Source organism: Ischnura elegans, chromosome 12 (genome assembly GCF_921293095.1).
Source record: "Ischnura elegans chromosome 12, ioIscEleg1.1, whole genome shotgun sequence".
Classification (NCBI taxonomy): domain Eukaryota; kingdom Metazoa; phylum Arthropoda; class Insecta; order Odonata; family Coenagrionidae; genus Ischnura; species Ischnura elegans.
In genome coordinates this window covers 37,502,023-37,527,156 of record NC_060257.1, presented here as the reverse complement: position 1 = coordinate 37,527,156, position 25,134 = coordinate 37,502,023, and the positions used below count along the sequence as shown (strand labels likewise).

The window sequence follows — 25,134 nt, the reverse complement described above, 5'->3', positions numbered from 1 at the left end:
CTTTTCAACAGTCTATTATCTACAGCTATGGACCTTAAGCAATATTACCTTAGGATATAACAAAAATATTTATATTAAGTAAATCCAGTAAAAGGTTAGAGCTCTCTAGAGTTAATTTTCTATCAAAAGTAATCAATATTGTATAAAAGGATAAAATTTCCCAGATTTTTATTTCTTAATGTATGTACATAGCATAAAACCTATACAGCTGATACATATTATTTACAACTCTTCATTGGCTGTTCACAGGATCATACTCTAAAAAAAATGAGATTTGGCTTACAAACATCTTTACCGTTGCCAGTTACATTTCCACAACTCATACCTTTTGAAAGACCAGCAACAAATCCATACACAAACTTTGGCCTCTGAGGTTGAGCATATACAAGTCAAACATTTGAAGCATCAAGCACAATGAAATAGTATGAGGGGCCGGGGCATTTGCCTTTTTTCCATTAAAATCAATGTCCCAAGATAAATGCTCTTCCAAGCTATATGAGACAATTTCTTACATGTATACCTATACGAAAATGATGTTAAAGCCATAATTTAACATTCAAGGAAAAACACATTTAATTAGATGAAAATTATGTGAAAATATTTTGTTAAACTTGAAATCTTATGTTTTAGCTGGATATTTTAGTAGTAGTATTTCTATTTTGACTTAAAAACTGTCATTGGGGACTGAATTCACATGTTCAGCATTACAGGCTGACCTTCCAGTTTTGATTTAGCAGGAAGAAAGTTAGAGCTTCGACACTAAAGTGAAAGAACTAACCTACATAAAATTGGTAGGTTTCAGATTTAAATGAGATAGCTATTTCCAGGAGCAAATCAGCAAACTGCAAAAAGTCTTTAATCTTCCAATATCAGGCTCTGAGGTGTTACGGAGAGTAGGGACAATTTAAGAGAGAAAATTAGGAAATCCCTCAAACAAGAATTACAGGTTTTAAGTCACACTATTTCTGATTACTTAAATTTAGACTACTTCATTCTGTATTTCATTACAGTGGTTGGTTAGAATGAGTTATCAAAAGGAGGTATATTCATCAGTTGTTCATTTTTTGGTCAACTACTTAGAGAAATTTTCCTATGAGAGAGATGAGTTCAAAAACAGTCTTCACAGGTTTGAGAACTTGACAAAACCTACAGAGGAAAATGTTGGTGAGGTACCATCTTTGGGGTTAATAAGGAAATTTAATTTTCTTTGACTGTTATAATGCTGAAAAACACACACATTCCACACACCTCACAGAATGCCTCATTTTGGTTTCCTTGAATAATGATTTCACTAACATTAAACAGCAACTTGTGAAAGAGTATTGTGGTCACAGAATAGATATCCCTCAAGCGATCAACTAAATTGAAAACATATTTTAGTTTTCATGAGTGACAGGATAAAGAACAATAAATACCCCGACTTCTCATACATACTTGAAAAAATAATATAAATGCAGAATTCAAAGTTCCTAAAGTACAGAGGTTCATTAAGTAAACCAGGATACAAATCATTCTTTTTGTTCTAAAAATTGGAGATTTACATAGAAATTAAACCAAAAATACAATCTATTACCACTGGATGAGGGGTAGCAAGTAAAATTTGTAAGTTAGGGAAAAATTAAAGTCATTCACATTTCATTCAGTTAAGAAAATTCGGCATTAACAAGAAAATGGCATTTTCTTCCCACACACTGTTTATCACAGAATAAGCAGAATTAATTAAATTTAAGATATGCTACTCTTTGCTACCTATGAAAATGAGCAGTACAGGCACATGTTTTCAAGGGCAACCACAGGCTATATGCCCACAGGTATGTCACTTGCCTAATTGATTACTTTATACTTAACAACGTAACTCACTGCACACACACAAACCCTTTATTTGAGTAACAGATTGCAATCAAGGTAGAAAATAATGTCAGTGTGCAATACATTCTCTCCAACAAAAGAAAGCAAAATTTTGTATTAGCATAATAAGGATGACTGCAAGAGCATACAATTTAAATTCATATTTGGGCTGAATAATTAGTGGTTCAGCTCAATTTGAACTGAAGTTTTAAATATCTATTGATATAAATATATTCATAATTGCCAGGATGCTTTTACTTTCCGGGTTGCCAATATTTGCTGATTTTGGAATATGACATCCAATGACACAAAATTCTAACATAGATTAAAAAAAAAGAAATATTCATCAGGAGTGGTTGAATTTGGATGCATTACAAACATGCATGGTACTACTCAAATGCCCTTAAATCTCCCCACACCATTAAGTCAATGCTTAATAGCATTGACTATCAGAGAGAATTTAGATACAAAAGATAAAAACTTCACTTTTGAAAAATTTTCTTCTTAGTATAAAATTCCATTACTGGTTTACATTACAGTATTGAAAATTGGGACGTCTCAATTATTTCCAGTGAACAATCAGTACAATGAAGCCATAAGCTTTATTTAGAAATACTACAATTTACCACTCCTGATCAAACAACACCTATTTCATAGTGTGCTTTATAATTTCAAATTTTCGAATCGAGTCACTCACAAGTCACAAAAACTTGTAATGCCAAGGTAATAATCATGCTTATGCAATGAACCCATCCAGATTGACCGATCATGATTAATGCTCTTCTGACAGCATAATATTTTTAGATTAAGTTCCTACCAGTTGACTAGTATGCCAGAAACTGTAGAAGAGTCTACTTCGTAAAAATATGGACATTTTCAAAAAATTTCCCAAGCATTCTCCGGCAAAAATCAATCTGCAGAATACTGGAACTTGTCCAATAAATTCTTCCATTAATTAAGAATACTAAACATGACTAATAGCAGTCTCAAAATTTTCATTTGTCATTTAGGTACAACATATCAACAAATAAGTGGAAATAAACCTCATTCATTCCTAAGTACACTTACATTGACAAATGGAATATCATGTTTCATGTATCCGTCACTAGAAAAAGTGCCAGATTACCAGTTATGTACATATTAAGGTAGATAATTCTAAGCCATAATTACTTTCAGGTTTAAATTAAGTTTTCATAGTTGAAGGCACTTTCCCAAATTTTCTTGAATACTTATTCACACTATATATTTATACTAGAGGATCATGATCTACAGTTCAACTGTGAAGAGGTTGGTCAACACAGTAAACAATCATAGCTTATGAAAACAAAATAATCAAAAAGAATGAGAGACACTTCCATGAACTAAGAATGATCTCAGATAGAACATTATGAAAGAACAAAAAATGCCAGGGAACAAAATGTATCGTTTTCCACTTATATATTTATACCTGGTATAAGCTTTAAGTTATTTTTTCAACAGGGCAACTTGGAAGCTTCCCATAAATCATTACAGCAGAAAACAGAACAATGATAAAATATCTTATAGATTAATTAACAAGAAGTAAAAATGGAAATGTCACTTAGAAACCATGCCGCAAAAAATTCAAGTTTACTTAATACCATTGTAATTGCAATATGTACGACATTATCATGAGGTAATCTTAAGAGAATCAATGTTCTTAATAAAGGATTTTCCAGCGGTAAGTACTATAACATTCCAATGTTTTGATTATACCCTTCACAAAGGTTAAAAACTATGCTTTTGGATGTAAACTCATGCCCAGTTTGAGTAGATCACTTTTAGACTCTTTTCCAAAGTTGCCCGGTTAAGAGGATTTAACAAAGAAACACCCACGTACTTTATCCACATTAAATGACCACACATATCTAAAGTTAGAAGATATTAATTCTAATCACACAACTTTTATAATTTAAATAGTGAAGAAAAGTTCATATCAGCATCCAGCAAAAAATGCTACAGATGACCAAACAAAACTGATTCAAAATCTTGGCAAAGGAAGAGTTTCTTGTTTTCAGACATTTACATAATGAGAGGTACATATGACACAAATAAGAGAGGCTATCACACTTGATTGCTTTTTTGCATGATGGGATATGAAGTCCATGGTAACATCATCACCCAAGTCAACACATACAAAAAAAAACGAAAGAAATGCCTCACTACTCAAATAAAAATTCTTGAAACATTTTCACCAATTACTGTAGAAGAAATAACTTGAAAATATTAATTGTGGAAATCCTGGTTAAAGATAATAAAATTTGTATTAAAAAAATTTGGACACTTATGTAGAGAAGACTTTGAGCAATGAGAGATGAGCAAAACAAATTATAATTAAATAAGCAAATAAGAGCATTGGGAAACAAAAAAAAATGATTAGGAAGTCAAACAATTTTAAAGATAGAAAGAACAGTTAAGATAGAAGAAATATTAATCTGAAAATTACTTCAGAATTGAACACACAGGAAAGAAGAAAACATAAAACATTATCCTTGGATTAAAGCTTTCACTTGAAAACATTTTGTTTGAAAAACAGGGTTAGGATATTTTAGCATTCGCAACAATGCTTTCAAAAAAAAAATCTTTAATTAAGAGAAGAAATTTGATTAAAAAACTAGGAAATGGGACAGAGAAAAAAGAAATGTAAATGCTTGGAGGATAAATGGAAATAATGCAGAAAGGTTATTATCGGATTGTCTTATATTTGGGTGAGAACATGAAAAAAGTAACTTGACATTACACATGAGCTTCTGAAGGTCAAAAGAAGTTAACCAAATTAAAATTAATATAGTAATCTACACAAGGAGAACTGAAATCACCAGTAACATGATCTCAGCAATAAAGAATTAATTACACTTCAAATAAAGAACATACAAAAAACTGCCAAGAACCCCATAGGGGACAAATGCTTGCATATACCTCTGGACAACGCTGATGAGATCTACCTTACCAGAGAAAAAATTGCTATTTTTCCTAAAGAAACAACTGAATTTATCACCACCATCAGTGTAAAATGAGAAAACAATGAACTAACTTCTCTGCCATGTCACAGGTCTTTGAAATCAGGAGCTAGGACTCTGCGTCGAGGCTGAGGTGTGTAATGGAAGCGCGATCGAAAGGGGGAGTAATGCAATTGCTGCTGCGGCTGGGCTGCATTGGGCCTCTGGAGAAGTGACTGCTGACATGCTTGCTGGTTCTCCGTTTGGTTTCCCTCGATGCTGGAATCCCCCGCTGACCTCAGGTGCCGAGGGGATCCTGGGACTGAGCTGCTCTCGCCTGAGGACAGTCGGCGTGGGGGTGGCTGAGGGGGTGTCGGAGAAATGTACCTGAGAATTCATTGAAAAGAGTAGTAACGTTCACTTTAAAAAAATTGATACATAAATAATTAAATTCAACAAATCAGATTAACACATATTTTAAAGAAAATAGCCCTGGATAAGTCCTCATGAAAAAAAACGGAGGTGATGACCTGTAACGTTAATTCACAAATTTAGTTAACACATTGCGTACGGATGGCGAGAATTCTCGTCATTGTTTTCCCGAACGTTCCGGACGGATGACGAAGATTCTCGTCATTTAGGCGCGTCAACCTAAACAATTTTAAAGCGTACAATACGTATTCGTTAGTACGTTTTCAGTTGTTGTTCGTTATTCATAATGAATTGATGCATCATAACGTTTGATTGGATAAAGTTATATTCTAAACATTAGCTTTTTAACCATGTTTAAACCAAAGGCATTACGCCCTAATAGGCACAAATTTCCAATCTCGGCATTCCTAGGTAGTTAAATACCCCGGTACCCAAGTGTTAAAGCACAAATTACAACACAATAAATAAGTACTTCTGCTGAAACATAGGGAGTGACGATGTGTGCAATCGAACGCCACTATTTTCATTACAATACTCCCCATTTTGTTTCTTTCGTCGTCAACAAGAATGGTTGTCCATAATCACGCGACTCTCATTGCTTCTTGATGACGTCAACAAGAATTAAGAGAGTTAAGCCAAAAGGCAAAAATTTCAGTGGGAAATAAGTATGGAGTAGGTCTTCAGAATACATTTAAAAACAGGTCAAGGGCAAATTACTATGACCCTCTCTAAGCAAATATATTGGAGGAAGAATTCTGGTCTTTCCAATAAGGTCAATACTTTCATTAGAGATGGGTCGAATAAAAGATTTCTCAAACTTGAATATTGAATTCGAATATTAAATCATTGCTCGAATGTTCGAATCCCTCGAATGTTCGAATACCTCAAATACTAGAATTGCGCAAAGCATATTAAACGTACATTTTTTCTTCTATTTCCCTCGATGAATGTGTAAATAAAAAGGTATACAGTGGAACGTTGATCTATCGTTTTTCTGGGGGGACGAAAAATTTTTCAATAGGTAGCTCACTTTACCCTCACTCCTACTGTCAAGCTCTAGCAGACAATCCGAGGCGTTTTACAAAATACACGCGCTTCTCTACCGGATTTTCTTAAATTATTTTCAGTCCATCTTTGGAAGTTCTCATGAGATAAGCAGATGAATTCGATTTGCTAGCAGGGAGAAACCAAATATCCAGAGAAAATATCCCTTCATCTGTGACTGTGACAATAGAGATTTATAGCATAACTCATAAATTGTAACTTGATATATGTTTTCGAAAAAAAAATACAGCATCAACTTCTGAGAAGCTCAGTTGTGAGGATATCGAGTAACGCGTTGGTAGGTTCTCCCAAATACCTATTTATCCCTGTCTCCATTTTATTATTATTGCTTTTAAGCTGGGACCATTTTCATCCTACATGGCAACCATAATAACTGATGGAAGAACAGTAACAGTGGTCAAGGCACTAGCTCATGGACCTTCCAGTTATGTAAAAAGTTTCTAATTGTTTTTCGAAGCTGAAAATTTAAATGCATTGTTGTGCAGTAGCCAGAATTAAGGGGTTATAATTACATTGTGTATCTATGCTCAGTCACGAGACCAAATTTCATTGAAATAGCAGACCTGAAGGGTTTTTTGTGTTCAACTTCATGTGAAATGCAGTGTACAGGATTTTATCTGCATATAAATCCATTTGCACTTTATTATGTATCAATACTGATATCCTCTTTGTATTTTGATCATCAGAGGGCTTGCAAACCAGCCTACATATGTAGAAGCCAATACTGTACATTGCTATAAAACTGAATTTTGCCACTACTTCTTATATGCTGTCTCACAAATCTTACAATTATTGGACTTAAAAAATTTCTACCCTCCTTGATAACACATATAAAACACAACAAGGGGAACCTCCTGTTTGACATTTTCCACGCTTGACATGAAACCCAATTGTGTAATCAGAAACGTTCATATTTCAGAAATACTCATATTATATCCTTTTTCTGCGAGAACCAGCCTTATTTCTACAAGAAATACAATAACAAAAAGAATAGGATTATCAACTCTAACTTTAAAAAATACTGAAAACCAACAGAACTACAGCTAAAATGGCCCTAGATCATCACTAATACCACCACTAAGGTTTATCGTGGATAAATATTTTATAATAATGGGTTACATTATAACAGAGTACATATAAGGAGGAATGGCAGACCAGTACATATTGGTTCCACAACACTCCTTTAGGCTTACAATAAGAATTCAGTACGGCAATTGGGAATAAATTGATTCCTATTCCCACAACATTTGAGCACTTAATCTATGAGGAGACATACTCAAACAACTTTGAATTACCATACTTCAAGGTATATTATGCATTTTCACTACATTTGAAGTATAACCTGACATATTTAGCAGTGCTGTTATGACTAAACTAACTCCTTTAAGGAAATCCACATTCCAATATTAAGCATTGGTTCATGATTTTTTGACTTGATTATTTATATTAGTGAAAAGTGAATCCTTTGCTGTGGCATTATTCCATTTGTAGCTCTTATGTTAATATATTCTTTTAGGAGTAGATTTAAATGAAAATGATAGAATCAGAATGAAAATGAAAAAAAATAAATAATAATAATGTCGTTTTATTTCACAAGTGAATTTAGGACTAGATAGTCCTCTCTTACAATTAACTTGTTTGACAATCACATACATCCATGCCCTGGATGGTGGTTAGACCACCGAGGCGGGATTCGAACCCGCGACCTCTAGGTTAGCAGTCGGGGACTTTACCCCGGCGCCACCGAATATGAATGAAATGAAAATATGGATCAGTAAATACTAAATAGTCATATCACCACAAATACTTACCAAGAAAGACAATATCCATGAACGTCAAAAATGAGCACTATGCAAAACAAAAGCACTATTTACATAATATATAAAATAAGCTCCAAGATATTTCATGCCCCAGATGTAAGAGTTACCATGGTGTCTCAGTTTCAATTAGCTCAATGCTATAGGTGTTGTTACACGCACTCTGAAAGCTAAATCAAACCTTGCCATGCAACTGATTAGAATAAAGAAGATATCCAGCACCAGACAACAAATAAGAGTGTTTCCACATTCATAGTTTCTTGGAACCTAAAAGATAGTCAGATATATCTTGCCTCAGGATTCTATTCTCATTACCATCATTAAATATTTACAGATAGTCATTGATAACAAATTCACGTATGGATTCATTAAAAATCAAGAAGTAGGTTTCACTGTTAATCTTAGAAATGGATAAGTTCCAATAAGTGAGACAGTTAAGCCCTATAATCACCCCAAAAGATTTGGCATAATGAGCACTATTCTCGCCTATCACAGTAAGCCTATCTTCCTGAAATTTGAAAAGCATCTAAGTATGGTTTAATTTCCATAGAACATTGAAAAAAGTTATCTATACCAGAGGTGGTCTGGCTAGGTCGCTAGAATGGTGATTGTCAAAGTACCCGGCCCAAGGTGGCTTAGGGGGGCCCCTGACTGGGAGTAATAAAAAAATAAGCAAGTGCAGAAGTTAGTCTAACATCACGACTCTTGACAGCTGGCTCTCTGAACAGCTAATTGCTCTCCAAACAGACTGTAACAACTCTGAAACCAGCAAAGTTTATTGCTCCGAAAATTTCACTTTAGAGCCACAATAATCTAAATCGACAATTTTAAAAAGAGACAAGTCTAATTGAGGTTTTGATTAGAGATGGGTCGGTTCCAGTTCTTGGTTCTGCCAGTTCTTGGCCTGTGGAACCGATATCAAGAACCGATCGCATAAAGTCAGTACTTTAGAAAAGGCTCGGAACGGTCGCGAGGTTTTGAATTTGGTGCCCAAAGCCAAAATGGTCTGCAGTGTATTCAAGGCCAAAAAAGTAAAAAAAAGAAGATTTAAAAATGCATTTATTACTTTCCGATTGCATGGCGTCCACGTTTTTTAATCCTTTCACAGTTGCTGGCTAACACACACATTTAAGGGTTTGTCAGTTAGTCGCTCTCGCCAAAATTGTAGCATTTCCGTGGCCAGACAAGCCGACACTTCGCCTGCCTCTGCCCATGGCATGGCGTCGTTCTTTTAACTTACCATTGATTTCTTTAAACAAGTCAAATCGAGCTGATGGCATGGAGCACATTTCAATCTGGGCCGGCGATGGGCCGTCTGCGGTGTGAAATACATTCAATGCAACATTGAGACCGCTTTCAGACAGAACGAATTTTCGCCGGCCACCATTCATGTGAAATTCAGGCAGCTTTCAGATGAGACGACTCTCTGCAACGTCGTGTGCCGTGCCGTGAACGGCAGTCGGCAGAAAATCGTTCCGTGTGAAGGTGGTCTTATGACTGAATCATATACTGTAACCGTTGCCGTTTGGCTCGGTTCATGGATTATTAAAGAGGCGTTTACGAGGTAAGGAAGGCTTGTGTAAATTGTGAAGGGTTGTATAAATTTTGTAAAGGGTTATTTAATTTCGTGTAAATGCTTATGTAATATTGTGTGAATGTGTGCGTGTGAATGAGAAGTGAAGTGTGAATGACTAGATTTTGTATTTTTCCGTTCCCCACCCCTCCCACGATTCTTCCATCTACGAAGTGTGGAAAGTTCCGTTGTCTACGTGATTCATAGCATGTTTCTCCCCACCCCACTGTGAAGCCGGAACACCTGCGAACAGAGGTGATGTAATCCCCTCGCCCTCCACAGAAACCCCCTCCCCTCCCCTACGGAAGAATAGCCGAAAAAACCCGATGTCCTGGGTTTTTCCGTTCACTCATCCCCCTCCCAGAAAGTGGCTATATAAGCGGAGTGCGGGCGACGTGCAAGCTACTATTTTGCTGGAGAGGTCAGCCGAAGGCTCTGCTACACGACCCATCCATCCTGTGAGGAGAGAGAGAGAGAGAGAGAGGCAGCCCGGCGTGGAAGAAGACACGATATTTGAACGGCGGTGACTTGGAAAGAGGAGATAAGACGGATTCCTCCTAGCACGCATGGCAGAAGACGTCAATCCACGGCGCCAACGAAGGAGTTCTCTCATCCCACAGCGATACTAGTCGCAATATCGAGCCAGCCGAGGAAATCTTCTCCACCAGCAACTCAGCGAGAGCGATAAGTACTCTAGCCACCAATATCCCCAAATTTCAACAGAATCAGAAGAGCCCCATTCCCCCCTCTCTTCCATTCAAGAGAAGAAGAACAGTGATATATTCCCGTGCATTTTTTTAAGTCCCCCCGTGTCCCCGTGTGTGTGTGAATGGTTAATTGTAGTTAGTAGGACAATAAGTGATAATTTGGAATTGGCGTTTGTCATTTTTCAAGCATTTTTGTAATATTTCACGCCAACAATTGTAAGCAGGGTTTATTTTCTTTTTTGTCATTTATTAATTGTTGTTACAAGGTGTTCAACTGGCCAGTAGCAGTAGTTGAATTTTTGTTATTCAGAGTCATTTATTTATGTATTTTGTGGAACATTTCCCAATTGAAGTGCACATTAAACGTGTTGTTGGAATTGTAAACTGTTACGTAAGCCTTCATTATTTCGTACGCGCCAGCCTCCATTCAGCAAGTGAACCCACCCCAACTTACTTTTCCATTTCCTTTTCCCCCCCTCCATCTCCCCTTGCCCTCGAACCACGACCCGCTTACCTTGAGCGATCCCTCCAAACTATCCTCCCCATCCCCTCTGAAAGTGAATCCCGGACGGAGCGGGATACAATATATATACAGTAATTCTTCGACATATGGGCAAGATACGTTCCGAGAATTTGTTCGTAAGTTGATAAACCTATGCAAGGCATCGAAAAGTGTTGTTATCCTGCAGAATGCAACACTGCATTACAAGTTTGCGTCAGCTCACATACAATTAGTTTATCCATGGTGTCGCTATACCAGCGTGTTGAGCAGTTAATTGTTAATGTTACATGAACTGTGACATGCGAATAAGTTGTTAATTAAAGTAACAATTTAAGCTACATCGCAGAATACAGAATAAATTTTGAACTGACTCACAAGCTACAACAAATTAACGGATGATGTCATCAGATGTTGGGGGAGTTTCACTGGGAGTTTTCAGTGAACGCCTGTTCATGGCAATATTTCTGCCAAAAAAATAATAGATTAGACCCAGATAGGGTAAAAATGTTGAATTTTTAAAATCAAAACCTGGAGAAAGAACAAGTGGCTCACTGATGTAATGTGACATATTGTTCGATCATACATAACAACATGTTATTTATACTTTTTTGCTTGGCAAATAAAATTATGGAGACACTCTTAAGTTTTTTTTTTACACAGCTTTCCTGATAATTTACATTTTCAGTGAAATTATTTCCATTCATTTCTTGTGGTTGCTCATTTAAATTTGCCATTAATTCAGATAATAAGAGTTCATCCTTGGAACCGAGTATCGAGAACCAAGAACCGATGGGGAGAACGGGACCAGTACCAAGAACCAAAAATATTTTAAGAACCGACTCATCCTTAATTTTGATACTTTAATAAAATAAATAGCTAAAGATATTGCAATTCCCGTATTTAAAAGAATACAAAATTAAGTTTTAGCTAAATCAGTAACAATAACCAATTAGGAAGATTTTATCGCATGAAATGATGAGGTGTATTGTTCAATGGATTCTGAAAAACACTTATGATTATATCATCTCCAGTTTTACCACAGATCCAGAAAACATACAAATAAAAATAAGCCAGTACAAAAAAAGTTAATCCCAAGTGAAATCTTTGCAGCAAATAACATTTTTCTCAACAAAGACAGAAAACAGAGCCTTTACAAGTGAATTTCTGTGGCTTTCACGATATGTAGTCAGATCAGAAGGCCTAATATAAAGGCCAGATTCATATATTCACTTTGTGTCAGCATTTTCAGTGAATCTTCTATAGTTGGAAACCAAAGTATTATATTTAACGTCGGGGTAAACAGAGAAAGTCCCATTTCGTATGCCTCTATAAATTGTTGTTGTAATCTTTGATTATTTGTAAATATTTACCCATAGTAATTAAAAATCAAAATGGGAATTAAAATGCAACAACCTTACTTAAGGATAATGAGTTTAAAATACATCTACAGATGATAGAGCAGTGAATTTATAAATATATAATAATAGATTACAGGCATAAAAATTTGCTACACCTACCTAGAACTGATTAAAAGATCATAAAAAGATGTTCATACTTATTTAACGACATAGAAACTATTTGTGATGGAAAATTATAAACAAGGTGAATTAACTTCGAAAAGTAAGTACAAATCCTCATGCTACCTACTAAGTCTTGATTGATAAGGATCACCAGAAAGACTACATGGTTAGCAAAGATGACAGAAGGACAGTAGCTCAAGCTGGCATTAAAATCACCTTAGTCTGAAAAAAATGTCCTTGGTAAGACTAGACAGCCAAACTAGGAGTTTGTTAGCAGGAGTCTATCCATAAATTTCAGTTTTAGGTACGGGGAGCGCAGTGAAGTATTTTATACAGTTTTATTTTTTTAATAAAAAATAAATTTTCCATTTAAACTTAATATCATTTCAATGCAACATAAGTGTTCCAAAAGCTCAGTGCCAATATTATCATGATCTGCATATGATAACTACAATCAAGGTTTAAGCATAATGTACTGAGCGATCTATTGCAGGTTATTACAAGGCTACTAATCTGGAAAGCAATAATAGAAATTGTAGCAACTCGAAAGTCTAAATTAGCTAAAAATTTGAGTATCAAAATGGCCAATAATTGATTAAATTTACTCCAAAGATTCAGCGAACCAAAAATAAAACTGATATTATATTTTGAAGGGTACTAGATATTCCCAATTATTTTTACTTAAATGAAACAGGAAATGAGAAGAACTGCGGACCATTATGAAACTCAGTCTAAAAAAGCTAATGTAGAATGTAAACAATGGAGCACTAACCAATTTGAGTCCAAGATTACTCCATAACCTTCCAAAAGCAGAGGTTCCTCTGCAACAGGCAAAAGTTGAGACGTAACTTTTATGGAAATATTTGAACCCATAATGACATGCTTAGAATCCAGCATGTCTAATTGAATTCATTATTTTTGCAAATTGTGAATCAACTGATACTTATTTCTTACTACTAGTTCTAATATCAATGGACTCATAAACTTTCACAAGGCTCCAATAAAACAAATCATGAAAACGATAAACAATTCATTCCGACTGACAATATCTCACCCTATGACCTGACCAGCAAAAGAATAACATTAATTACTAGTATTTCACCTTATTTATTAGTTATCATCACAGTTTTCACCACAAACATACACAGAGAAGTACACAATTGTTAATTAGAATGGACAAAAGATTCATATCTCAGAAGTCAAAACAAAGGGAATGATATACTCATGCATTGGAGTGCATATTGACATGACCCAATAAACATGACCGATCCACTAACTCAGTGAGTTAGTCACCTATGCCCAGGGAACAAATTTTGAGACTAACTACACATGTTGTTTTCTTCACTTCTCACTTCCAAAATATTTCAAGACTAGTAAACATTTATGGAAGAAAACACCTCTAAAATTTTTCCACACTATAATAAAACACACCAACCCAGGATTAAGGGGTAACCATCAATTTTATGGTTATGAGGTGGTGGTTACCCATTGAAACCTCAGTCAATCTATGTTTTATTAAAGGGTGGAAAATTACTGGCTAGGTGTTTTTTCCATCATAATGATTCATAACTTCTGCAAGGTAAAACCTGAGTCAATTGTTTTTACAAGTATATAGCATTGAATTTTAAAAATGCCTCCTCTCATGATTTCCATAATGAGATTCCAGATTAACAAAGCTTTAATACTCTGCTACTCATCAAATAGATTATATTGTAACAACCAGTGTTGGAGAACATTCATGTTCTTTTGGTTAAGCAAGAAAACAATTTTGAAAGCACTTGTAAAAACTTTTAGGACAGAGACCTCACAACTACATGTGCCATGAAAAGAGCTAAGGCCCATATTCTTAGTCAACCCTGTAAAACCAACCGACCCTGGATACATCATCAGCCCCTATATAAAGTGATCTTGCCACATCAAGCCCTATATATGGCCTCTTTTGGAACTAAACGGGCCCTACTTAATGTAGGGTACCCAAACCAGCCCTACACCCTACAAAAACAAGGCGACCAAATTTCGTGTACTGATCACTTTGATTAAAGAATCTAGGTTACTTTGGATACTATGGGAAATGAGCTCACATGAACCATTTTAAAATGCACAGTAACACAGCAGAAAGGTAATAATTCTACCACATTTTACCCATCAAGTGAAATAAATAATAAAATTGGCTGAAGAACAATACGTAAAGTGTAGTGGTATACATTACCTTGTATCTGTGGATATGTATTAATATTTTTCATGTTTGGTACTTGGTACGTATGAGAAACCAATATCGTTTACATACAACCATAGAAATAGTCTTTTCATGCCACTATTTGCCACATAATAAACTTACTTACGAAAGCCAAATGCGAATGACGAACCTTGATGATGCAACGCAAGTTCCCACGTCAATGATCATATTTGCCCCGTACTTATTGCTATCTTGTGCAGACCGCTTTTGAAGTAATTTAAAGACAATATGATTCTAATTTTGGCTAAATATGAGAGGACATATTTGTAGCGATAATTGACGTACTGACACCACCTGGCAGACAACACCGATTGTTTATTTATCTTGAGCCGTTGCCCTAGCAATACGCCCGAAAATTATTGGACATCTTTTCTTAGTTTCAAAATTAGGTCCCATTACATTACCACAGTGGAAAACTGGCACTGTGCCACCATCTACGTCATATCAGAGAACTTGACGACAGAATCACCCCGCCCCCCCCACCACTTATGTAGGGTCAACTAAGAATATGGGCCTATATCACACAGTGGCTGAAAACATGGCTCGGTAACTCAACACGGGTGGTTTTTACAGGGGAATAATTACAGCACATGCACCCGGAAATGAAACGATTGGTATACGATAGAGATGGGTCGAATAGCAGATTTCTCAAACTCGAATATCGAATTTGAATATTAAATCATTGCTCGAATATTCGAATACCTCGAATACTAGAATTGCACAAAGCATATTATTTCTTTAAGCTTCTTATTTCTTAATAAAATTTCTATTTCCCTTGATGAATGTATAAATAAAAAGTTATACAGTAGAACCTCGATCTATCTTTTCTCAGGGGGGACGAGAAAAACGATAAATGCGGGAATGTTTGACTAGGTTGCCTATGCAGCAGGAAACCCAGGATTTTGGCGAGTAATTAAGATTTCCTTTAAAGGATTCAAACCGGAATTTAGCTGATTAATGGAATATTTTAATTTTATGGAAACAATTTGGGCTTATAGTTGATTCAACTGACATCTCTTTCAAATATCCTAAGGGGGCACACCACCTCGCAAAAAAATGATTGCATGCCATCTCGGCTTTTACACTGCTACGAAGGATTTCTGTCTGATGTATATGTATATTCTTATCTACCAAACTCCATTTCTGCGGCACGCCGATCTGATACTCGGCTTCATCCAACTTCTTATTTTCAACTGGTAGCGCGCTTTACCCTCACCCAACTGTCAAGCTCTAGCGGACAATCCGAGGCGTTTTGCAAAATACACGCGCTTCTCCACCGGATTTCTTCAATTATTTTCAGTCCATCTTTGGAAGTTCACACGAGATAAGCAGATGAATTCGAATTGCTAGCGGGGAGAAACCAAATATCCTGAGAAAATATCCCTTCGACTGTGACAATAGAGATTTATAGCATAACTCATAAATTGTAACTTGATGTATGTTTTCGAAAAAAAAATACAGCATCAGCTTCCGAGGAGCTCAGTTGCGAGGATATCGAGTTTCGCCAGAATGCTAGTCTCCGTCGTATTTTGATATTTATTTCTTTGCGTAAAATGCTTAAATAAACTCGGAAATACGTTGTGTTTGGTCTTATTCTTTTTGAAATTACGCGCACATTACTAATATTTCAATCCAATGTAACATCAATTGACGAAAGTCATTCTTAGACACCTTTAGTGCTAATAGATGACTCATACAGCGGTTGACCTGTGCAGAAAAGGGGAACTTCGAAGCTGGTAAGAAAAAAAAGGACAGTGGGGGAGAAAAGGGAGGGCCTGAAACACGTTTCTATTGTTCTTGTGCAACTTGATATTTTTTCGAAGCTAAGGTCGTAATATGATCCCTACGCGAGCTGTGACCTTTTTTTATTTCGAAGAAGAGGAAATCCTCAGAGGAGGGGCTAGTGCTGAATCGAGGGGGATACCGGATCTTGGGAAATGCGCTAATGTAAGTATCCCACGGTACTCACGCAGCAGTTGACCTCCGGAAATGGGGAACTTCGATGCAGGTAGCCAGAAAAAGGTCAGTGGGTGAGAAGGGGGGAGGGCGTGAAACACGTTTTTATTGTTCTCGTAACTCGATATTTTTTTCGAAGCTAAGGTCTTCGTAATGCGATCCCTGCGCGAGCTGGGACCTTTCATTTGATTTAGGAGAAGAGGAAAGCGTCAGAGTGGGTGAGGCGAGTGCTTAATGGAGGGGGATAGCGGATCGTGGGAAATGCCCTAAGGTTGCTATCCCACGGCACTGAGGTTCTCCTGGTTTGGGTTTAAAACGTGTTTCCTCGGGGGAATCGGGGATTTTCGGATTTTTTTACCCAACCATTTTCGGTTCCTCTCGTCGAACTCTTTTCACCGCTCAAATCCACGAATTTGATGTAATTCGTCAACTTGCGTAAAACGGCGCTGCGAGCACTAAATGACTACAGTTCTCTACATTTTTCCGAGTCAACAACCAACGACGTGCGTGCGACAGTGTATGACGCGAAATTCAAAGTATTCGAGGTATTCAAGGCGGTACTTTTCGCATAACTATTCGAGACATCGAATGTCGAATACTCTCTAGTATTCGAGGTATTTGAGTATTCGCGGATACTATTCGCACATCTCTAGTATATGAGTATCTAGAAATACCATCCACAGAGTTAAAAATTTTTATCTTTTATGATTCCCGAATAAGAGGTTATGCAAAGATTGCTTTCTGGAGATGATGATGAAGTGACTTTGGGAACACACTGTGGATACACAATCCAAGATGCAACAATCCCACTAGAGCCATTCAAATGCACAACAATGTGAAAAAAATATGAGGAGAAAGCCATGAAAACTTAGGCTGCAAAACAAACATCTAATTGCCACCTCGATGATGAAAAAAACACACAGTTGAAAGGACAAGAACATCTTAATCAATAATATCTTGGATATATTTTTTTCATAATCAGTGGTCAAAAATCTGGAGATAGACATAAACTAGAATTGGGTCCATTAGCTTCTTTGGTTTTTGAAAACAGAAGCAGAATCGGGCAAAAAAATCCTCACTGAAATAATTTGTGCAAGACCCAACCTGAAGAGTTTACTTGAGTATTTGCACTGCATTGAATAGAGTGATGCCATTCACCCAATCATTAGTGAAATAACTTGATCTATTATTTTAGGCAGCTTTCATAATGTCATAACATGAAATTATCATCCCACATATTATTGTCAGCTATGGTGTTTAAGTAAATATTTTCTGACATGCAGTTGGTATATTCCTAATCAATTGTGTGTTATTGGCTCATGAAAGGTTAAAATATCAATTCAAAGGAATCTAACATGAATTATCTTCAGTTTTGAAGAACAGTACAAGATCGCTAATCTGGAATTCTAAATTACATAATGACCTGAATATGAGGATTAGAGCACTACAGCCTTGAATAACAATTGGAAAATGAAATCCTCCAACAGCCGTAACTTGTCCCTTTTACACTGACCCAGGTATTACTGTAATGGTTGGCGGAGATGGACTAAAGACAGCTGGGACCAAACACATCCTTGCCAATCATTCACACACACGAACACACAAAGACACACAGGCTGAAAATGCCACGAGAATAAGCAAACGGATATATCGGATATAGGGGATGTCTCATTATACATCTTGATCCATTCAGTAGACTCTTGCTAATGTTAAGCGACTACTCAAACTGATGAACAGACATTCAAAGAGGAGAGATTTTTCAATACTTTGAGCTATTTTTTTCATTCAACACCCCCATTTTAATGGCAGTTGCAAAGGTTAGTTAAATTACTCAGATAACAGAAAATAAAGTGATCTAAGCACTGAAAAAATCTAAATGCCGCAATACCCCTGGTCTGATGTGTTCTGGCTTGATATTCTACTACACCGTGATCATAATGACTTTGGCCATGCCAAACAATCAGTCACAGTCACCGGTAGAGTCATAAATCCACTGACATTTAGTTGCTCCATGGAAAGTCACCGTGACCAGCATTATGTGGCAGGAGCTTTCAAAATCAGTCACTATGACCTGAGTGGCAGTCAATGATTTACCTTGGGACCATAAGTGATGGCCGGAAACCAGAATTGGAACCGATTTGTCCTTATTAATACCAATGGATTAATCCAAAATTTCACCATAAAGCAATATGAGTGAGAGACCAACCTTCTGCTAATGGATGGAGATCCGCCCCCTTCCATATTGCAACTTCTCCTTAGAAGAGGAGAACCTTCTGCAGAGGCCGTGTGTTGACCCCTGCTCAGTCTTGGAGGAGGAGAAGGGAGTTTTTGTTGGCCATACCCATCAACCACTCCCTGTAGCCTAGTGTAAAGCTGTTGCTGGTGCTGCTGGAGGGCTGAGGGATCCATTGGTGTGCTTTTCCCCTGTGAAATGAGAGAAATGGCAAAAAAAAGGCAAATGAAGATAAGGTGACCATAAGTCTTGATTTTTGCTGTACATACGTATACTAGTTGTAGGGCTTTTGGTCAAAAAATTTTCCCCGCAAATAGTGTGACTTCCAATTCCACTGAATGGACAAATGTCACCACCATATTGATTGTGTTCATACTTTGCAGATGGGTTGAAAATGAAATTTTAAGAGATTAGCATTTTTGCAAAGCATCCAATGGGCCTTGATTTTTGAGATATTATTGATAGAAATAACTGGTAAAACATTTAGAATTATGCTAGGTACAACAATAACGCAATTTATCTTCATACACATTTGAGGAGACTCATCTTTCCTCACAAGGCTAGAGAAAGTGACAAAATATACTGCCATTATATTGCAATATTGGACTGGATGCATAGATCAAGGTGTTTCACTGAAACCTTGAAGAAATGGAATTGGCAATAATGGGTTCTTTGGTAATACTCTAATATTGATAACATTATCTTGAATTTTTAATTCCTTCATTTCGGTTCACTCACGTATTACTCACTCACTCACGGTTCGGTATTTTTCATAAATTAGCCTTGTATGATCCTATTCATGTGTATTTTGTGCAACGTCTATTTAATTGTCCAATAAAATTCATTAGATATATAGAAAGGTTATTTTGTACTGTACTCAGAGGAAAAGAAAATTTAATACCTGAAGCAACTACCACATATGTAATGCCAAGAAATACTGTTTCAGGTGCAGCATCGTGAAAGCTAGTCACAATAAATATTTGAAAAATAGCATTCTTTGACATAAAACACTTGTCAAACGATCAAATATAGCATCAAAATCAAGCAAGGCTAGCTTAAAAATGCTCATAAGGATCTACACTCAAAAGCCTATAAGCAAGACAGCAACACAGAAAAAATGTCATTAAATCGTAAAAAAAATCTTTAAAAAATTATAACACCTCATGACTATTGATAAGCAACGAAAACTTGGGAGGAAAGCCATGCTGAATTAATGGAGGATTGAAAATTTTTATAATGACATTAATATTCAGCAAACCCAAAAATATGATGAGGAATGAAAATCAATTTATAAATATGAGAATTGCTTAATATATTTCACTAACTTTCCATTGGACCTCAGTGAGAATGACAAGTATGTTTACCTACAGCATTAAATTTTTAATGACGCAACAATTAATAGGGGATTAATCATTCTTCCATGCAAAACAATATCATGCAAAAACATTTTACACTGAGGCTATTTGGAAAAAAATGCCTTTTCATCCCAGAAGTTTGATGGTGAAAGAAAGCCTCAAATCATATCCGTTACTATTAAATATGTGTAATTAAAGCTGAAAACATTTTTCAATTAAAATATTTGATTTTTTCAGAAAAAAACAATTTGGACTTTTGCCGATAACATCGAAACTTAGATGATGAGAACAGCAGAAATATCTTTTTGAAAGTAAAATAAAATGCCAAGTTGTTGTAGGTTAATCTAGTATGCTCATGACATAGGCTATTGTAAGTTGCCACAAGATCTGTCTTTCGTAAACAAGTTAGGTAAAAATCAAGTTAACTTGATTATTGGCACTTTTGAACACACTCTTAAACGCAGTTAGTCAAAATCATAGAGAGAGCAATTGTTGTTTCCCTGATAGCAAAAATTTCATGAAGGATGAATACTGTCGATAAAATGTAAATGTATTTATCACAACTGACGACAGTGCCAAGAAAAATAAGACTTACAGCAGGACCAGGTTGGTTCCCAGGGCAAACCGGCTGTGAGTTCCGCCCCCTAAAGTCATTCCTAAACCCCCCAACCTGGTGAGCAGAACACATTTGATGGTTCTGGGGATGGCTTGGAGGGTGCGTGGCAGGGATTGGTGGGGGAGGCGGTGAGTGAGAGGGTGGTGGAGGAACCTGGAACTTAATGTTGGCGGCAAAACGCTTCTTTCCTGCTACTGCATCGTCCTCCTTAAACAATAATTAACCAAATAAATTTCAGCAGATTTTCAATAAACATATAGAATTGTTTTAGGCTTAACCGGATGACATTCTAACATTCATGTAAATTAAAAGTAATTGGCAATTTTCCCTAAATACTGTAATATTATGTCACAACCAGTTTCAATACAGTTTGTATAATCCCCAGGTAGGGCGTTAACCTGAAGGTAATACAAAATGTATTGAAACCAGTCATGAAATAATAATAGAGAAATTGTGGAAAATTGCTAGTAACTTTTAATACACTTTCAATAAACACTTCACAGATTGTTTCTTAAAACTGGTTTCCCCACTGAATAATCATCACTTACAAATGAGGACTTAGCCAAACTTAAGAAAGAAGCAACAAATGGCAATGCTGGAGAGTAATAAATCATGTAGGTAACACAACTGAGTGTGACTTACATAGGTGAATTTTAAGTACGAACAAGTAGTGAAAGATAGCATCAGATACACACATTAACAATGATGAGAGCAGTAGTAATAACAATAACTGCCAATAGTAGAGAAAAGGTAATATAAATAAGAAGAAAGTATTGCCTCAAAATATAACTGGCGAATTAAATATATGCCAAGTAAGAAGCTTCTAGCAGGTCAACTGGAAAAATGGAAAGATTGTGCAGTGTAGAGGGAATAACATCTAACTCTAAGGCTATCATGTTTTCTCGGCTTCCACGGTTTGCTTGATGTCTCACAAAGACAGTTTTGTAGTTAACCCCATCAGCGTCTTGAGGTCAGAAACTTCTGACCTGAAGATTTGCTGGTAGGATTTACTGCTAAACTGTCATCATCATACATCAAACATTATGATGGAAGCTTGGAAAAAAATGGTAGCATCAACTATCCACAGCAGAAACCTTTGAAAGAGGTATAAAATTAAATACAAACCTTATCCCCACATTTCACCCCAACATCATGATTTTCATAGTATTGATGCGGATGAGAATGATGGTGGAAGTGGTGCAGATGGTGATGCCCTCTGTGGGCCTGAGGCGGTGGAGAGAAGCTGCACAGCCTGTGAAGCTGTTGCTGATTTATAGTTCCATTGTTTGCATGAGGTTCTGAAGGGTAACGCTTCCTTCCAGTAGGAGGTGTCAAGTGATGCGGTATCCTTTGTTGTGGCTGGTGATGGTGATGATGGTGAGGGGGAAAGGCACTGACCGGCAGGGCAGACGGGGTTGAAGAGGACATTGAGATGGACAGCCTGTTGAGGGCATCTGGGTGGGTGGAGGTAGAAATGTTGTTGTTATTGTTCGATGCCAAGAAGGGGAGTGGGGAAGGTCTTGAAGAGGCACACGAATCTCCAGAGACTGGTCTTGGAGTTTCCGAGAGAGACCTTTGATGGTGGTACGGTAATGAGGATGTGCCTCTTCTTCGAGGAAGCATTGGAGAAGCTGTTGGAGTGGTAAACCTGAGGAAAAAAATTCAAAATTTTGAAAAATGTGGAATATGCAATCTGGATTTTGGCAACTAAGTTTGATTACTAACAAGAATAAATTTTTAGATAAGCTAGCAGAAATGGAGGATTAAAAAAAATCACCGCATGCTAGCCTAACATGATCATTTTATGTCCGACTTTACAGTTGAATATCAAAAATTGAATACCTAGGAATTACACATATTTATATTAAGTGAAAATTTAGACTTTCTCCGCAATTCACCAGGGAAATAAAAGTAATAAGTAGTAGCTCTCGTTTTATCTTAAACTGGACAAAAAACAAAAGTCAACCTGCACCACTAAGAATTTCAAAAGCAATGCAGAAGACTCTCATTAATACGAACAACCTTATATCAAAGTTCTTGTTATTACGAAGCAAATCGTTGATCCCAACAAAAAGGCCTATCCAATCTACAGTAAAAGAAACGTTATTACGAAATTTTTGTTATTACGAAATTACGAACCTCAGTCCTAGTCCCGGCAGTTACAAAATGAACATTACCACAAAGTTCCACGAACAAACAATGGCATTTAGGTGGATATACACTACGCTAAGTTTCAACCATTGCACCACGTTCAAGTTCTCCTTGTGTACAGTGCCCAAGAGCGTCAATTATGGTTCTATCTTCAGTATGAGATACTTCAATTCACACACAAGATCATACCATGAGCTTCATTCCTGAGCAATCATGGTGACTCTCTCATTACTGCTTGTAAATTGATGTACAGTTAATCCTCTTCCTATGCACATTCAATTCATGAACTTACACAGATTCGAAAAATTGAAGCGTGCCCAAAACGTCAAATTTGGCATCTATAAAGGTGGCCGAGTGGTGTAAAGGAACTCACACATTGGGCATAATCTAAACGAAGTACCATTTAATACGGAGTGAAGTCAGGAACTGTTCATCCATTACCCTGTTCTTCCTTCCTGCAGACAGTGATTTTTTTCAACTCTGGCTACGTCGCACGCCCAGCTAGATCAGTTCTTAACAGTCGTTAAGTTAAGTTAACACACAATATGATGGTTTCCTATTTTTTTTATTGCCTAAATCGAAAGATTATTACTTCTAGAGTACGCATTTCATGCTCTTGGATTTTTGAATAATGATATCTATTTTTCGCGATTAAATAAAAAGTGAAAATTTTCAAGCGCACGAAAACGCGACAGCTAAGTAGAAATGCTGGGAAAAGCCCATGTGACATCATTCTGGTTCCAGCTGTCGCCGTGTGAGATGACCTCGGGGCGAGGCTTTGAGCGCTGATATGACACAGACTGCTAGCAGGTAGCAGAGTACCCTGCTAGCAGATAGCGCTTGGCTTAAATAAGGATAATTAATGCCCTATCAAATGAAGGAAACTTTTTGACCGTAAGCAATTTTAATAAGTGACTATTAAGAGATGTTTCCCTGAGCTCTGTGCCTCATGCATGCACTGGTAATTTCAGACGATGTAAACTCCTATCTACTCGTTTAGAAACTAGGTCCCTGCGACGTCAGGTGGAGTGGCATCGCATGGGCGCCAATCTGGCCTTTTTCAAATGAGGATAAAATTGACCCTTGCCATTCGTCTAAACCGGCATTTCTACAACCAAATAATTTTTATATTATGAATACACTAATGGTGGGTAACGAATTGCAATCAATGCCTTTCGTTTTCTTTGATGAAGGAAACAACGTTATTGTGATGCAGTTTTGCATTCTGCAGGATAACCGCACTCCTCCTCTATGCCTTGCTTGGGTTAACCAACTGTGGTGTGAGGTGTAAGGTCTTACTCGTACATTGAGGACTTAATGTATTAGGGAAGATATCAACCCTTAATTGCATCATACCGCATTCGCTCAGTGATCACGGATCCATGTCCCGCAGCAGTCCCGAACAACTTGTAAGAGAGTCAACTACGCGGCGAGGTGCCAGGCAGTGTAGTATCCGAGGTTGCACAGCGGTTTTGAAGCATTCGTGCAAACCACTTTACAGAATCTGTGATTTTGCAGCCGCGGGTGCTGGGTTTATGGAAACCAGGTATTACATGGAGCGGTAAGAATTCAAGTACAATAGGGAAGTACACTAGTGTTTCAAATGCACCAAAGACATTTTTTTAATTACAGTTCAGAATAACATAATGTCGTAACACCACAGTTTAAACCCTAATAGTGAATACTTGATTCGAGATGACCGTCCGAAATATGGAAAAATTCAAAGGCCGCTAAAACGGGTGTCCATGTTGAATATTGGCCGTGACGTCACAAGGCAGTAGCAGAAGGCAGCTTCTACGCCGTTTAGTTCTACCACTATTATTGCATAGAAAAATTACCGAATTTGAGGGAATCCATTTTTTGCTGTCATAAAATATCTTTTAAATATATATGTGGCTGCTTCTCTTTTGAGTACATGGCTTCATCATTGCGTAATATATTAATACACCCATGTCTCGTATAGCGCAATTTCGATTAGCGCAATTTCGATATAGCGCAAATTCGTTCCTCGGGGAAACATTGCAACGCAGTGTAGCCTAATCAAAAATCTTAAACGCTCTCTCGCTCTCTCGTGATAAAACGTGAACTTGCGCTAAGTACACACGAAATTTCTATCATTTTACGCATATTAATATTATTGCTTGCCTCAAATCTTCTTTTTTGTTT

General features: G+C 36.8%; 1 protein-coding gene across 2 annotated transcripts in view; it reads right to left on the bottom strand.

The window, feature by feature from the left end:
• Nucleotides 1–151: 151 nt before the first annotated feature.
• The window catches only part of LOC124169144 (dual specificity mitogen-activated protein kinase kinase hemipterous-like), a 42,705-nt gene continuing 17,722 nt past the window's right edge, over nt 152–25,134 (bottom strand). The window contains exons 8-12 of one of the 2 annotated variants that reach the window (XM_046547649.1): nt 21,943–22,465; nt 20,797–21,024; nt 18,820–19,037; nt 13,194–13,242; nt 152–5,192 (exon numbers count right to left, since the gene is read on the bottom strand). In XM_046547649.1, coding sequence (XP_046403605.1) covers nt 4,929–5,192; nt 13,194–13,242; nt 18,820–19,037; nt 20,797–21,024; nt 21,943–22,465 — 1,282 coding nt within the window. In that variant the 3' untranslated portion in view covers nt 152–4,928. The remainder of the gene's footprint in view (nt 5,193–13,193; nt 13,243–18,819; nt 19,038–20,796; nt 21,025–21,942; nt 22,466–25,134) is intronic. The other variant, XM_046547650.1, reaches the window with a different exon arrangement.